The 15,698-nt window shown below is 46.8% G+C and overlaps 1 protein-coding gene across 1 annotated transcript in view; it reads right to left on the bottom strand.

Moving 5' to 3' along the window:
• The window catches only part of WHRN (whirlin), a 95,367-nt gene that overhangs the window by 14,358 nt on the left and 65,311 nt on the right, over positions 1 to 15,698 (bottom strand). The window contains exons 5-8 of the mRNA XM_032233292.1: positions 14,091 to 14,127; positions 8,210 to 8,422; positions 7,187 to 7,393; positions 839 to 871 (exon numbers count right to left, since the gene is read on the bottom strand). Of these exons, the coding sequence (XP_032089183.1) occupies positions 839 to 871; positions 7,187 to 7,393; positions 8,210 to 8,422; positions 14,091 to 14,127 (490 nt within the window). The remainder of the gene's footprint in view (positions 1 to 838; positions 872 to 7,186; positions 7,394 to 8,209; positions 8,423 to 14,090; positions 14,128 to 15,698) is intronic.

The following is a 15,698-nucleotide window of genomic DNA, read 5'->3' as shown; positions in this document are numbered from 1 at the left end:
CACCAGAGGTGAAGCTTTTGCCTATAGCAGGTTTTCGAATGGTTCACCACTTTACGAGTGAACCCCAGGTTCACTTAGGACCGGGATGGCCCAAGTCCTCTATCTGGATTCCCTAACTCGATCTTCCCACTTCCTGTCCAACACACCACACTGTTCTAACCTCGGCTTCCCGAGAAAGCATCAATCACAATCTTAGCCCCGAAAACTCTCTTTTATTTATACGGCGGTGAATTCTGGTCATTCACAGCCCATAATGGTTCACAAAATCTGTGAAGATTCCGACAGATGTCTGCTCGAGTTGCCGGCAGTCTTTCAGGGGAAGGTTGATAAGCGCCCGCCTTTATCTCCCTTGAAACGCTGCCAGAGACCTAATTGCTAAATTAGTTTTGGAAGGCCGAACGTAGCACAGAGTCAAACAGGAGTTCTCAGAGCTTGAACAGAGTAGATGAACTAATTGCTTCCTGCAAAGGCTCATGTCCGTTTGCTCCTCTTTTATGTCTTATGGGAGGGGTCAATCATCTCCAAGCCTTACTACCGAGTGGCCCTTTTGGTCTTAACTGTTCTTGCCTTCTGGCAGCTCTGCACAGGCACTTACTGGGAACAGGTTCCTGTTGTACTTCTGCCTTGCTGATGTCCGACTCTGGAGGCTCCAGAGGCAGCACGTAAGTCCTAGACAGGCCTGGCCCCCTCTCTGCCTCCGACGCAGAGCCCTCTTCAGAGCCTTCCCCAGACTCCAGGGCTGGCCCATGTTCCTCCTCAACCTCCTCCCTCTCCGACTCTGCTGCCAGCTCCACTGGCGGGCCACAACACACACACACACCCTTCAGAAATTGCTTACCTCCATCAAATCAATCAGCCACAAGAGCCTCTCCTGGCCACGCGGGTTTGAGTTGATGTGGATAGACGGAGAAAGTGGAGAGGAAGAAATAGGTTAGAAGCTTAAAAAATGAAAACGCAGTCTAAGCAATACGCGGGGCGAGCGATCTCCTTTCTCTCTCTCCCCCCCCCCACCTCTTTCACGGACCTCATCGCCCCCGGATGATGAGAAGCGAATTGACTTTCAAAAGGGGTTCTCCAGGGAGACGTTGAGCTCTGAAATGTGACAGGTCTGTATTTATTGGATCGCGAGTTGGCCGAGCTCTCCCTGGAGAAAGCCTTTCCTTCCACTGAAGGCCAATACATTGCACAGGTCAGAAGGAAGGCTGAGAAAATATCCACAGACTCCTCTCGTGTCCTGGACACAAAGTGTTTCAACTCCTCCCCTTGGGAGGGCGCTGTAGGGCATTGCACGCCAACACAACCAGACACACAGGCAGTTTTTTCTCCCCCGTGCCATCGCTCTGCCAGACCCCTAGTCTATTTATGCCTATTTATCCATCTTGTTTGGTTGCAGTATTATTGTCCTTCTGATCATCTTCTCTGCCACCCCGTTTTTATTGGCATCATTATTATTATTATACAATTGTATCACAGCGGCCAGTTGTTTCGCTGGATTTGGCATTGGTTACTAGTCGGGCCCCACCCAGGGGCCTAGGACGTCGTAACGTATTTTCTTAATATGCGTGCAGATCCAAGCAGTGCGGCTTTTTGCATTTGACTGATGGTGATTTTGTCAATTTTTAACTGTTTTAAATGTAATTCCAGTGCTTTTGGAATAGCACCCAGTGTGCCAATTACCACTGGAATTACCACTGCTGGTTTGTGCCATAGTCGTTGAATTTCGATTTTTAAGTCCTGGTATCTTGCGATTTTTTCATGTTCCTTCTCGGCGACCCTGCTATCACCTGGTATTGCGATGTCTATGATTGTGACCTTATTTTTCTCAACCAGTGTGATGTATGGTGTATTATGCGCCAGTATTTTGTCGGTTTGTATACGGAAATCAATAATAATAATAATAATAATAATAATAATAATAATCATTATGTTGTTGTTGTTGTTGTTGTTGTTTTGCATGTATGCTGAGTGCTTCTGTACCGGAGACAAATCCCTTGTGCGCTTAATCAGACTTGGCCAAATAAAATATTTTCTTCTCTTCTCTCCTCCCCCTTTCCTTCCTCCCTCCCTCCCTCCCTCCCTCCCTCCCTTCCTTCCTTCCTTCCTCTCCTTTCTTTTCTTTTTCCTCTCCTTCCTTCCCTCCCTCTTTTCTCCCCTCCTCTTCTTTCCTTCTTTTCATTTTCCTCTCCTCTCCTCTACTTCCTTCCTTCCCTCCCTCTTTTCTCTCCTTCCTTTCCTCTTCTCTCCCCTTCCTTCCTTCCTTCCTTCCTGTTTCTTCCTCTTTTCTTCTCTTCTTCTTCCTCTCCTCTCTCCTTCCTTCCTTCTCCCCTTCTTTCCTTCCTGTCTCCTTCCCTCCTCTCATTTCCTTCTTTTTCCTCTCTCTCCTTTCTTCCTTCCCTCTATCCCCTTCCTTCCTCCCTGCCTCCTCCCCTCCCCACCTCTCCTTTCCTTTTCCTTTCCCCTTCCTTCCTTCCTTCCTCCCTGCTTCCTCCCATCCCCTCCTTTCCTCTTTTTCTTTTTCCTCTCCTCTCCTTCCTTCCTTCCCTCTCTTCTCCCCTTCCTTCCTTCCTTCCTGCCTCCTCCCCTCTTCTCCTCTTATTTCCTTCTCTCTTTTTCTTCTGCTCTCTCCTTCCTTCCTTCCCTCTATCCCCTTCCTTCCTTCATCCCTGCCTCCTCCCTTCCTCACCTCTCCTTTCTTTTTCTTTTCCCCTTCCTAACTTCCTTCCCCCTCCTCTCCCCATCTCCCCTCCCTTCCCCCTTCCACTAACCACCCTGGACTTAAACAGCCACAGGTTTTCAAACAGTTTGAGCTGGTTTTACACGGCTGGCTCGGCTGTCAACAGAGGAAATGAGCGATGGGATTTCAGTTTGTCTTAGCAGATCAATCGGGCTGCCCTTTGCCTGCTTGCTTGTTTTGCAAGGTGAATGAAAGCTGCTTGGCAGAAGGACAGGATGGAGAAATGTATTAGAGGATGCCTGCAGAGAAAACTGGGGAGAGAGAAAGGAATGACTCCTTCTCTTCGCTCTCAGCCAAGACCTTTAGACGTCGTTCCTTCAGAAAAAAAAAACAGTGGGCGGCTAATCCAAGTGGATTAAAAGAAGGGTCAGTGGATGAAATAGGACATTAAGAGGGAGGGGCTCACTTCCCCATGGCTCTGGAGGGCCTGCTTCTAACTTGAACAGCCGTCGGCGTAAAAGGAGGACTAATTTAGCAAAGGTCATTGCATCGTGACAGCAAAAAAAAGCAGAGCATCTTTAAAAAAAAGACAATCCTTTCTTCCCGTTGAATTTTTCCCCAGCCGGAGCAGGAAAATACAAACAGATTAAAAAGTTTTGCTGATTACGAATCTTCCTCTTCTTCTGTTACTTGGCCGCCAAAAAAAGAGAGGAGTTTTTAAAATTTATTGATGCTTTATTCAATGGCATGAGGTTTTTTTGCAAGCGGCAGCTCCCATCATCATCAGATGCCTTACAAAGCTTTGAATAAAAATTGGGGAGCTGGAAAAGATATTTCTGGGCTTCTTCTGATTTTCTGCTGCCAGCGGCTTAACACGGATCTCCTCCTGTTGGGTGTTGCTTGGTGGCATCACACATTCAGGAGTGTGGTGTGTTTGCACTTGTTTTTAATGAGAGGTACTTTGCACACTGCGCCTTGGAGGAGATACATAGAATCAAAAGCTAGATGGGACCTTGGAGGTCTTCTAGTCCAACCCCCTGCTTAGGCAGGAAACCCTAGACCACTCCAGACAAATAGTTGTCCAATCTCTTCTTGAAAACCTCCAGTGTTGGAGCATTCACAACTTCTGGAGGCAAGCCTTTCCACTGATTAATTGTTCTCACAGTCACGAAATTTCTCCTTAGTTCCAGGTTGCTCCTCTCCTTGATTAGTTCCCACCCATTGCTTCTTGTCCTGTCTTCGGGTTGAATCCTTCTTCTTCGTTGCAGGTTTATTCTGCCTACTGCCAGCAGTTTGATCCTGACCAGCTCAAGGTTGATCCTTCCATCTTTCCGAGGTTGGTAAAATGAGGACCCAGATTGTTGGGGGCAAAAGACTGACTCTGTAATCCATTTAGAGAAGTGGTATATGTCTAAGCGCTATCGCTATTTATCTATCTTTATGACTGTTTATCTACCTGTCTGGCTCTTTTCATTCTTTCTTCTTTCTTTCCTTCCTTCCTTCCTTCCTTCCTTCCTTCCTTCCTTCCTTCCTTCCTATCTATCTATCTATCTATCTATCTATCTATCTATCTATCTATCTATCTATCTATCTATCTATCTATTCTACCTACCTACCTATCCATCGATATCTATCCATCCTATTATCTCTCTCTCTCTCTCTCTCTCTCTCTCTCTCTCTTTCTATTCTACCTACCTACCTATCCATCCATATCTATCCATCCTATTATCTCTCTCTCTCTCTCTCTCTCTCTATCTCTTTCTATTCTACCTACCTACCTATCCATCCATATCTATCCATCCTATTATCTCTCTCTCTCTATCTTTCTATTCTACCTACCTACCTATCCATCGATATCTATCCATCCTATTATCTATCCATCCATCCATCCATCCTTCCTTCCTTCCTTCCTTCCATCCATCCATCCATCCATCCATCCATCCATCCATCCATCCATCCATCCATCTATCATCTATCTATCTATCATCTATCTATCTATCTATCTATCTATCTATCTATCTATCTATCTATCTATCTATCTATCTATCTATCATCTATCTCATCTATCATCTCTCTCTCCCTCTCTCTCATCTACCCATCTACCTATCTAATCCATCAGTCACCATATCTATCTGTCTGTCTGTCCGTCCATCCATCCATCCATCCATCCATCCATCCATCCATCCATCCATCCATCTATCTATCTATCAGCTGTGGCGGCCCAGAGGTTAGAATGCAGTATTGCAGGCTAATTCTGCCCACTGCCAGCAGTTCGATCCTGACTGGCTCAAGTCAGCCTTCCATCCTTCCAAGGTGGGTAAAATGACGACCCAGATGGTTGGGGGCACGAGGCTGACTCTGTAAACTGCTCAGAGTAGGCAGTAAAAGCACTGTGAAGCGGTATATAAATCGAAGTCCTCTTGCTGTTTAAAAGGACTCCCTTCACAGCTGGCCTCGAATACCCAACCTGTTCCCTGAGGCTTTGCAAGAGTCCAGGCGTTCAACAAACAGCTTCGTCAAACAGCCTTCCTCTTCCTGAGCCTGCTAATGAGGCTTTGATGAAAGGTGTTTTTATTACCAGCAAATTGATTCCCTGGCCCTCGGGGCTGCACATTTAAAAAGGCGATTATGCTAACTTCATTTGGCAGGGATGGGAGATGGGAGAAGACAAGATACTGGCAGAAGACCCAGGTGTCTTCTTCATTTCCTGGAAAGAGTCGATTTCCCCTCTGCATTATTCCTTCTCCCAGTGGCTTTTACCCTAGGCAGTTCTCAAGTGTGTTTCCCCTACCCCTGCCCCCGTAATTGGAAGAAAAGATTTGGAAAGTGTGGTTGGCGAAGAGAAAATAAAAAGACACCTTTTCTATGCTGCTTCCACTCTCTACAAATCCTTTTCTTGGGAAAAAATATTAATACCCTACAGTGGTGGGTTTCAAATTTTTTTGGAACCTACTCTGTGGGTGTGGTCTCCTTTGTGGGAGTGGCTTGCCGGCTATGTGACCTGGTGGGAGTGGCTTGCCGGTCATGTGTTCTCTCTCTCTCTCTCTCTCTCTCTCTCTCTCTCTCTCTCTCCTTCCTTTTGTCTCTCTGTCCCTTTTTTCTTTTTTTCTTTCATCTCTCACTCTTTTTCTTTCTTTTTTTCTTTTTTTATTTATTTCTTCCTTTCTTTCTCTTTCTCTCTCTCTCTGTGTCAGTCTGTCTGTCTGTCTGTCTGTGTCTGTGTATGTGTGTGGCAGTGGTGGGTTTCAAATTTTTTTTGGAACCTCTTCTGTAGGTGTGGCCTGCTTTCCGAGTCCACTGGTGGAACCTCTTCTAACCGGTTCGGTAGATTTGATGAACCAGTTCTACTGAATAGGTGCGAACTGGTAGGAACCCACCTCTGATACCTTGGTTGTGTAGTGAAACATCTGCCAGAAAGCCACCAAGCTCAGAGAGCACTAAGGACCCCACAGTACTCCTCCACCTCGCTCCTCCTAGCACTGATGATGTTACCTAGTTTGGGTAATGAAACGTCTGCAAGAAAGCCACCAAGCTCAGAGAGCACCAAGGACCCCACAGTCCTCTTCCTCCCCTCCACCTCCTCATCTCCTCCTCCTCCTCCTCTTCCTCTCTCTAAACCCCACTCCCTTCTAGCATGGATGATGTCACCTAGTTTGGTAATGAAACGTCTGCAAGAAAACCACCAAGCTACTATAAATATTCAAGCAGAAAACCCTACCCTCACCAGGACTGATGATGTTACCTAGCTGGGTAATGAAACGTCAGCAAGAAAAAATAGCAAGCTCCGAGCTGCTATGTACAGTATATTCAAGCAGCAAACCCTCCCCTCACCCTCGCTGATAATGTTTGCTAGTCAGGTAATGAAATGTCTTCAAGGAGACAAGCAACCTCGGGGAGCAGCAAGAATTCCAGTGTTTTTTAACGGGATGTTCACGGATTTACAGAGTTGGAAGGGACCTTGCAGGTCATCTAGTCCAACCCCCTGCCCAAGCAGGAGACCCTACCTTTTAAATTTGTCTCTACTACATCTTCGCTGCCTTCTCAACTCCTGAGCTTCCATTCATTGTCCTGTTTTTGCACTCAGGGGCAACTGGATTTTCCGTACAGGCAGTCCTCGGTTTTACAACATTTTGCCCCACTTCACGACCTTTCTTGCCACGGTCGTTAAGCGAATCCCCACAGTTGATAAGTTCGTTAACACAGTCGTTAAGCGAACCTGGCTTGAATTTGCTCTTTCGGAAGGTCGCAAAAGGGGAGGTCACCTGACCTTGGGGCCCAGCAACGGTCATAAGTATGAATCAGCGGCCCAGGATTTTGATCAGGGGACCACTGGGGAATGCTACTGCAGTCATAGGTGTGAAAAATGGCCCTAGGCAGCCACTGTTTTTCAGGGCCGTTGCAACTTTGTACGGTCATTAAGTGAATTATTGTAAGTCGAGGACTACCTGTGTAAGGGGAGAAGGAGATGGAGGGCCAAAATTGGAGAGCCAGGCCTGAGAGAACCATACCTACCCGAGCTGAACTAGCGGTGGTGGAGGTAAAATGGCTTTCGGTGCACGAGGCAGAATCACTGCAGGACATTGTCGAGTAACAATCAGTTCCGGTCCCCAAAGGCTGCCGGGCTTTCATGAATTCTATTTCCCGCTTAAGAACCAAGTTGTCAAAATGTTCCAGGTCTTGTGGTGATATGACCCCTCTGACCTCCGACAGGAGGGAGAACTGCAGAAACAAGAGGGGGAAATGGGGTGTTGAAACAGAACATGCGTTCCGACCGAGGCTTCCCGAGAGCCTGAAGCAAACTCCTGGTCCCGACAAAACTGCCCCTTTTAGTAATTTGCCGTGAATTCTGCCCATTCCCATCCAGCAAAGTCTTTCGAGGGAGGATTTGTGGTCACAGACCTTATCTGGCTTGGAGAGCTGCCAGGCCGATCTCTGCAGAACTTGGCCAGGAGTCTCGGAGAGTCACGAACCAATGAAGTGAACTAATGGCCTCCTGCAAACTCCACTCCCCTTTTGCTCCTCTTTTATTCCCTCTGGGAGGGGCCATTCATCGTCCCCCTGTGGCCTTACTCTCAAGTCAACCCCTGTTCTTTAGCTGTTCCCTTCATCTGGCCACTCTGCGCATGCGCACACTGGGAACAGGCTCCAGCTGTTTGTCTGCCTCGCTGATGTCTGACTCTGAAGGCAGCTGATAACTGGCATATGGCCCTGGTCCCCTTTCTGCCTCCGACACAGAGCCTTCCCCAGACTCCAGGACTGGTCCATCTTCCTCCCCAACCTCCTCACTGTCCGAATCTGCTGCCAGCTCCGCTGGCTGCTGGCGGGCCACAACAACCTACAGACAGAATCTTGCCAGAGTAAAGTAACTAACTGAATAACTATAGACACTTTCTGTGAACTGCTAGGGAGGCACCGTCACAACCCTTTTCCTGCCTACCCGACATTCCGATCTCCCCTGGCTCTTCGCCCTCTGGCAAGGAGCAGCAGCCCCCTCCTTCTCTCCAGGGAATCCAGACCTCATTCCACCACACTCACTTTGGCGTGGGTGTTTAGCAGTTCAAAGAGAGCCAGGACGAGGGAATCAATCGAGATGTTCTTCTCCTTGTATTCGTCCAGGTAATAGGCCATGGTGGTCCTCTCGGGTTCGTTCAGGAGGTGCCGGGCGTTTTCCTCCAGCATCACTCGGTTTTGGTTCACCAGGCTACTCAACGTTACTTGAGATCCCGTAAGACCTTTATAAAAAGATGGCTAGGAGGAGAGGAACACAAAGCACAACTTTGGAGAATTAATTAGGATTACCCAAACCGTGGCCAATTAATTAATGAACATTCGGCGCAAGCAACCTCTCGTAATAAATACGGACAGAGAAAGGAAGCTGGCTAATAGATGATGAAGCACCCAATTATAAGGAGAGGAATATGGTAAATTTAAGGGATTTATAAGCACTTATATTTTCAGAATGACGTTCCCCAAAGCTATTTTATTGCAGGAATAACATTATTGTAGGCATTAAGCAGAAGAGCCTTCTTTAGAACTAAAATATCGCCTTTCTTGTTTTACAACACATGAATGAGAGTGGTTTTCTTTCTTTTTAATTCAAGTTTTTTTATTTTTAATACAAATTATACATATCACAGAAACAAAGTGTTGTCTGGGTCTAAACTCTAGAAAGAGTGCAGAGAAGAGCAACCAAGACGATTAGGGGACTGGAGGCCAAAACATATGGAGAACGGTTGCAGGAACTGGGTATGTCAAGTTTAATGAAAAGAAGGACTAGGGGAGACATGATAGCAGTCTTTCAATATCTCAGGGGCTGCCCCAAAGAAGAGGCAGTCAAGCTATTCTCCAAGGCACCTGAAGGCAGGACAAGAAGCAATGGGTGGAAACTAATCAAGGAGAGAAGCAACCTAGAACTAAGGATAAATTTCCTGACAGTGAGAACAATTAACCAATGGAACAACTTGCCTCCAGAAGTTGTGAATGCACCAACACTGGACATTTTTAAGAAGATGTTGGACAACCATTTGTCTGAAGTAGTGTAGGGTTTCCTGCCTAAGCAGGGGGTTGGACTAGGAGACCTCCAAGGTCCCTTCCAACTCTGTTATTCTATTTCTATTAAATCGAAATTCCAAATCAGGTTTTAGCAAATAGAAAGAGGGAGCAGAAACGCAGAGGTTTCCCAGATGTTGCCGAATGGGCAGTGCCTTTCCTCCCAGGCCAAGCTATCCGGGGCTATGGGGGAAGTGCGTTTAAGAAACATCTGGAGGTCGAATATGTATTCAGGGCTGCAGCAGGTTCTTATTTTTTTTTTCCTTCCTTGCATTTCGGCTGCATTTCAAATGCTCAACCATCTCATTACCTGCTGGGGCTTATGAATGCTGATGGAAGCACACTCCGCTTTTAACCTTGACACCTTGGCATTCCTCCTTTCCAGGAATTTCTCCAGCCATGGAAAAAGCTGGATTTGAGAAAGGAAGGAGGCGGTGGGCGTGTGATGACCCTGAATCGCATCGGGAGGGACGTGAGCAGGGAGCCTGCAGAGAGGAGCCCGTGAATGCTGAAAACGTTGATTGGAAGGTAGCCTTGTTTTTTTTTTTTTTAAAAAGCAGGCTGATTGCTCTTGGGGACACGAGCGAGCGTGATGCTCCTGCCCGCCCGCAGCTTTTCAGCCTGCGAGGAGAGTCAGGGGAGGGAAGCGCTGTGGGCTTTTTTTTTGGGGGGGGAATCTTGGCTTCTAGGAGGACTCTGGAAGGTTTGGATGGTGGTGGATTGGCCCTGAGAACATAAGAGAGGGGTTGATGGGTCTGTCCATGGTCCACCCAGCATCTGGTTTCCAAAGTGACCAGGTGAGGGCCATGGGATCCTTGTAAATAGAAAATACCGAGCTTTTAATCCTCCTCCTCCTCCTCCTCTTCCTCCTCTCTTCTTCATTCTCCTCTTCTCTTCTTCTTCTCTTCTCCCCTTCTCTTCCTCTTCCTTCTCCTCCTCTATTCTTCCTCCATTCTCCACCTCCTCCTTCTCCTCTTCTATATTTCCTCCATTCTTCTCTTCCTCCTTCTATTGCTCCATTCTCCATCTCCTCTTCCTCCTCCTTCTCCCCTTCTATATTTCCTTCATTCTCCTCTTCCTCCTTCTATTCCTCTCTTCTCCACACTTCTCTTTCTCCTTTTCTATATTTCCTCCATTCTCCTCTTCCTCCTCTAGTCCTCCCTTCTCCACCTCTTCTTCCTTATCTTTCTTCTCTTCTATATTTCCTTCATTCTCCTCTTCCTCCTCTTCCTCCATTCTCCTCCTCCTCCTCCTCCTCCCCCCTTCTAGGTTTCCTTCATCCTCCTTCTATTCCTCCCTTCTCTATCTCTTCTTCCTTCTCTTTCTCCTCTTCTATATTTCCTTCATTCTCCTCTTCCTTCTTCTATTCCTCTCTTCTTCACCCTTCTCTTTCTCCTTTTCTATATTTCCTCCTTTCTCCTCTTCCTCCTTCTATTCCTCCATTCTCCACCTCCTCTTCCTTCTCCTTCTCTCCTATATTTCCTCCATTCTCCTCCTTCTCCTCTATTGCTCCATTCCCTTCCTCCTCCTTCTATTCCTCTATTCTCCACCTCTTTTTCCTTCTCCTTCTCTCCTATATTTCCTCCATTCTCCACCTCCTCCCCTACTCTTCCTCCATTCTCCACCTCTTCTTCCTCCTTCCTCCATTCTCCTCCCTCCTCTTCCTCCCTCCGCAATTGGCATTAAAAGGGATGAAGATAACAGGGAACCTTCAAGATTAACTGTTCCTAAGCCTGTTCCCCATGGATTTTTCCAGGGTCCTTTGAAATTTTGTGGGAAGGAAGCAGTGAAATGTCATTCTGTTGGAACACTATAAAAAGGCCACTTCACGCTCCCAGGAAACCAACCTGTCCTTTGCAGTTGTGACTCTGCTGAGTTGTATAGCTTAGTTCTTCCCCTCTGGTGCCACTTTCCTACGCACTGCAGCTCCCGATGCTCCACCCAGCATCGAGAGCAGGCTCAGCTTTGGGATCAATTGTCCTTTGAAGAGTTTCATTGCACATACCGCCGAGACTAAGAGCACAAATTGGTTCTGGATTTTTGGACCAATTGAATTTCTGCCGTTTGCCTCTTTAGCGTTTATTCCTGAAATTGCTTTCTCTCTTAGTTTGGAGAGCCCTCAAAAATCCTGAAGGACCCTTAGGGGAAGAAACCTCGACCTGGCAACTCCTTGAGTACTGAATCATAATTGGCTTTCTGGAGTCAGAATGGGGATCGTTCATAACACTGTAATTGCAACCAATCTGTATATTAGTGTCTACAAGCCACGGTGGCGCAGTGGTCAGAGTGCGGTACTGCAGGCTACTTCTGCTGACTGCCGGTTGACTGCAATTTGGCAGTTCAAATCTCACCAAGCTCAAAGTTGACTCAACCTCCCGTCCTTCTGCAGTGGGTAAAATGAGAACCCAGGTTGTTGGGGCAAGAGGCTGACTCTGTAAACCACTAAGAAAGGGATATAAAGCACTGTAAAATGGTATGTAAGTCTAAGGGCTATTGCTAAGTGCTATCCATTCCTATCCCCCCTCCCTCCCTCCCCCCTCTCTCTTATCTGCCTGCCTGCCTGCCTGCCTACCTAGATAGATAGATAAGTAGATAGATAGATAGATAGATAGATAGATAGATAGATAGATAGATAGATAGATAGATTCATACATACATACATACTGTGTTTCCTCCAAAATAAGACAGGGTCTTATTTTCTTTTGACCCCCAAAATAAGCACCTGCCTTATTTGGGGGAGGGGGACTTATTATTTTTGAGGTGCAGGAGGCAGAGAGTGTGGTCACCTCATGGCTGCTGCTGTGTTGCAATATTTTCGGGGAGAGCCTATTTTGGGGGAAGGGTTTATTTTAGCGCATGTGCTCAAAAACCCCCAATTGGACTTATTATCCAGGGAGGTCTTATTTTTGGGGAAACAGGTTACATCCACGGTGGCGCAGTGGCTAGAGTGCGGTACTGCAGGCTACTTCTGCTGACTGCTGGCTGACTGCAATTTGGCAGTTGAAATCTCACCAGATTCAAGGTTGACTCTTCCTTCCGAGGTGGGTAAAATGAGGAGCCAGATTGTTGGGGGCAAGAGGCTGACTCTGTTAGAGAGATTAGAGAGCAGTTTGGGGAGCAGCAAATCACCTCCAAGATGTGGCTTTACTCCCAAGACAACCCTGGTTTCTTAGCTATTCTTGTCTTCCGGCAGCTCTGCGCATGCACACACTGGGAACAGGCTCCAGCTGTTCTTCTGCCTCACTGTTGTCCAACTCCTCTCTTTGCCTCCGACGCAGAGCCCTCGTCTGAGCTTTCCTCAGCCCCCAGGACTGGCCCACGTTCCTCCCCAACCTCCTCACTGTCCGACTCTGTTGTCAATCCCACTGATCAATGGCGGGACACAACAGTACACATTATCAGTGCTGGAAGGGAGGGGACATCACCATTCAACCCCCCAAGCTGCAAATATTCTCCTCCTCTATCAATGCCACAGCTGTTATCGTGTTTTATTACTCCCCCCTCCTCCATCTTCCCGAAAATTCAAACTGCTTATGGTGCAACTTTTGCTCTGCAGGAAACGAAGGCTAACAAGCTCCAAGGGAGCAGCACAGAAAGAGTCTAGTAAATCTCTAAGTCTGCAGAAGCCACCTCTGCCACTTCGGCAGGTGTCCGTTTTAAAAAAGGTGAGCAGGAGGTGGTTTTCTGCTTTAGAAGTAGAAACTCTGCAAAATCCTCAGAGGTGAAGCAGCAGTTGTGATTCTTATTCTGACCAAGGCTTCCCCAAAAAAGCACGAAGCAGATTCCTGGTCCCAAGAAAACCCCTTTTATTAAACAAATGTCAATTCCTCTCATTCACCTTCAGCCAAGGCCTGGCAAACAGTCTTTCAAAGGTGTATTTATGACCACAGACCTTATCTAGCTTGGAAAGCTGCCATGTCAATATTTCCCAAACGCAGTGCTGTGCAAGGAAAGGCTGGGCACAGAGTCTCTGAGATTCACGGACAGATCTTCACACTCCTAAAACGAATCTAACGACCGAGCGAACACATTATTTCCTGCAAAATCCCCCTCCCCATTCTCTTTTATTTCCTATGGGGGTGGCGAATCATTGAAACAAGCACTTGGTCTTATTTTTGGGGTGGTCTTATTATTTTTGAGCTGCAGGAGGCAGTGAGCGTGGTCACCTCATGGCTGCTGCTGTGTTGCAATATTTTCAGGGAGGGCTTATTTTAGTGCATGCGCTCAAAAGCCCAATTGGGCTTCTTATTTGGGGAGGTCTTATTTTCGGAGGAACAGAGTGTCAGGCCTGTAGTTATGTTCCTTTCAGGATCTTTGGCCTGCCACACTTTCTATTACTTCACTATGCTGTTTCATTAGTGTAGTAGTTGGGAGGGGGAATAGAAAGGAGTAGAATTGTGGAATGTGTTGTTGTCATTCTTTTCTAGAAGCCCAAGGTCATCTTTTGTCTCCGCACCTCTACACCTGACCAGAACCAGCTGGGTGGAGATGCCAGTGTGGGCGAAGAAGATTGGACCGTGTGATGGATTTATGGGTGTGGGGATAAGATCATGAACTTTCAACTGGGTGGAATCCCAAGAAGTGTTCAGAATTGGGATTCCACAGATGGTTGCCAACATGTCTGTTTTATTAAATTGGAACTTTAAGGATAGCTCTGCCTTGGACTCTGATTTAATTCTGCATGATATTTGGAACACTGACACAGGGTATGTTGATGGAAGGACACTTTGATTCCCAAAACGGACAAATGTTGAGATTCCCTGAACAAATGTTTCGCTTAGGAATCAAATTGTTCGGGTCAATTGTGGTTGAAAGTTGAGGACTTCTAGAACGGAACAGGAAACTAGTTTCAAAATGTCCATCTTACCTTCGGTGTTGTCTCCCCCATGGAATCGTCAGAGGCCCTGCAATGAAAGACAGCTGTCATCACCAAAAAAGAAAGTTGGGAATGTAGATGGAGATCTTAGCCATTGGGTGATGTTACAGAATAAGAGAATAATGGAAAGGGCCTTGGAGGTCTTCTAATCCACCCTCTGCTCAAGTAAGAGACCCTATATCCCATTTCAGACAAATGACAATCCAATCTCTTCTTGAAAGCTTCCAGTGATGAAGCTCCCACAACTACATCGACAAATGTTGAAGATTAGATGTGCATCAGAGATTAACAGAGTTGGAAGGTACCTTGTAGGTCATTTAGTCTAACCCCCCCCCCCTCATTCAACAGGAGACCCTACACCATTTCTGACAAATGACAATCCAGTCTCTTCTTGAAAGCTCCCAGTGATGAAGCTCCCACAACTACTGGAGGCAACTTCTGTTCCATGGGTTAATTGTTCTCACTGTCAGAAAAATTCCTCCTTCGTTCTAGGTTGAATCTCTCCTTCCTCAGTTTCCATCCATTATTCCTTGCCTGGCCTTCGGGTGCCTTGGAAAATAGCTTGGCCCCTTCCTCTCTGTGGCAGCCCCTCAAATATTGGAAGACTGCTATCCTGTTTCCCCTGGTCCTTCTCTTCACTAGACCAGCCATGCCCAGTTCCTGCAACTGTTCTTCATATCATATCAAGAACATCAAAAGATCAGGGTCATGTCTAGTTTAGATCTCTCTGTGCCTTAGAGAGGTCCACCAGATTTATTTAAGAACTTCGCAGATATGGTCAGGAAGGAATTTCCATATTCATTTGGTTGTCCCTTTTGCAGATGTATCCATTACCCCAAATGTAGACCCACTATATATTTTACGTTAAGGTTATTCCTTACATAAGGGGAATTACTTTCCTCCTGGAGGGTTCAAAGCTGCCCTCTTTAACATTGGAACGATATTTTAACGTTGGGTTCACAGAGATCGTAATTGGTGCTCTCTGAGCTTGGTGGTTTTCTTGCAGATGTTTCATTACCAGGCAACATCAACCGTGCATCGGTACATCATAATTATCATGCCCTGGTGCATCTTTGTTGTGGTCTGCTGGTGGCAGATTCGGACAGTGAGGAGGTTGGGGAGGAAGATGGGCCAGTCCTGGAGTCTGGGGAAGGCTCTGAGGAGGGCTTTGCAACAGAGGCAGAGATGGGATCAGGGCCGTCTGACAATTATCGGCTGCCTTCAGAGTCAGACATCAGTGAGGCAGAAGAACAGCTGGAGCCTGTTCAGTGTGTGCATGCACAGAGTTGCCGGATGAAGGGAACTGCTAAAGAACAGGGGTCGACTTGGGAGTAAGGCCACAGGTGGATGGTGAATGGCCCCTCCCAGAGGGAATAAAAGAGGAGCAAAAGGGGAGTGGAGTTTGCAGGAGGCCATTAGTTTATTCCTGCATTCTTGCCAAATACTGCAGTGTCTGATAGATAGATAGACAGACTAGATAGATAGATAGATGGATGGATGGATGGATGGATGGATGATAGGTAGACAGACAGACAGACAGACAGACAGACTAGGCTAGACTAGATAGACAAGATAGATAGATAGATAGATAGATAGATA

Source organism: Thamnophis elegans, chromosome 16 (genome assembly GCF_009769535.1).
Source record: "Thamnophis elegans isolate rThaEle1 chromosome 16, rThaEle1.pri, whole genome shotgun sequence".
Taxonomy (NCBI): domain Eukaryota; kingdom Metazoa; phylum Chordata; class Lepidosauria; order Squamata; family Colubridae; genus Thamnophis; species Thamnophis elegans.
The sequence above is the reverse complement of the archived record's forward strand: the minus strand, read 5'-3'. Positions and strand labels throughout refer to the sequence as shown.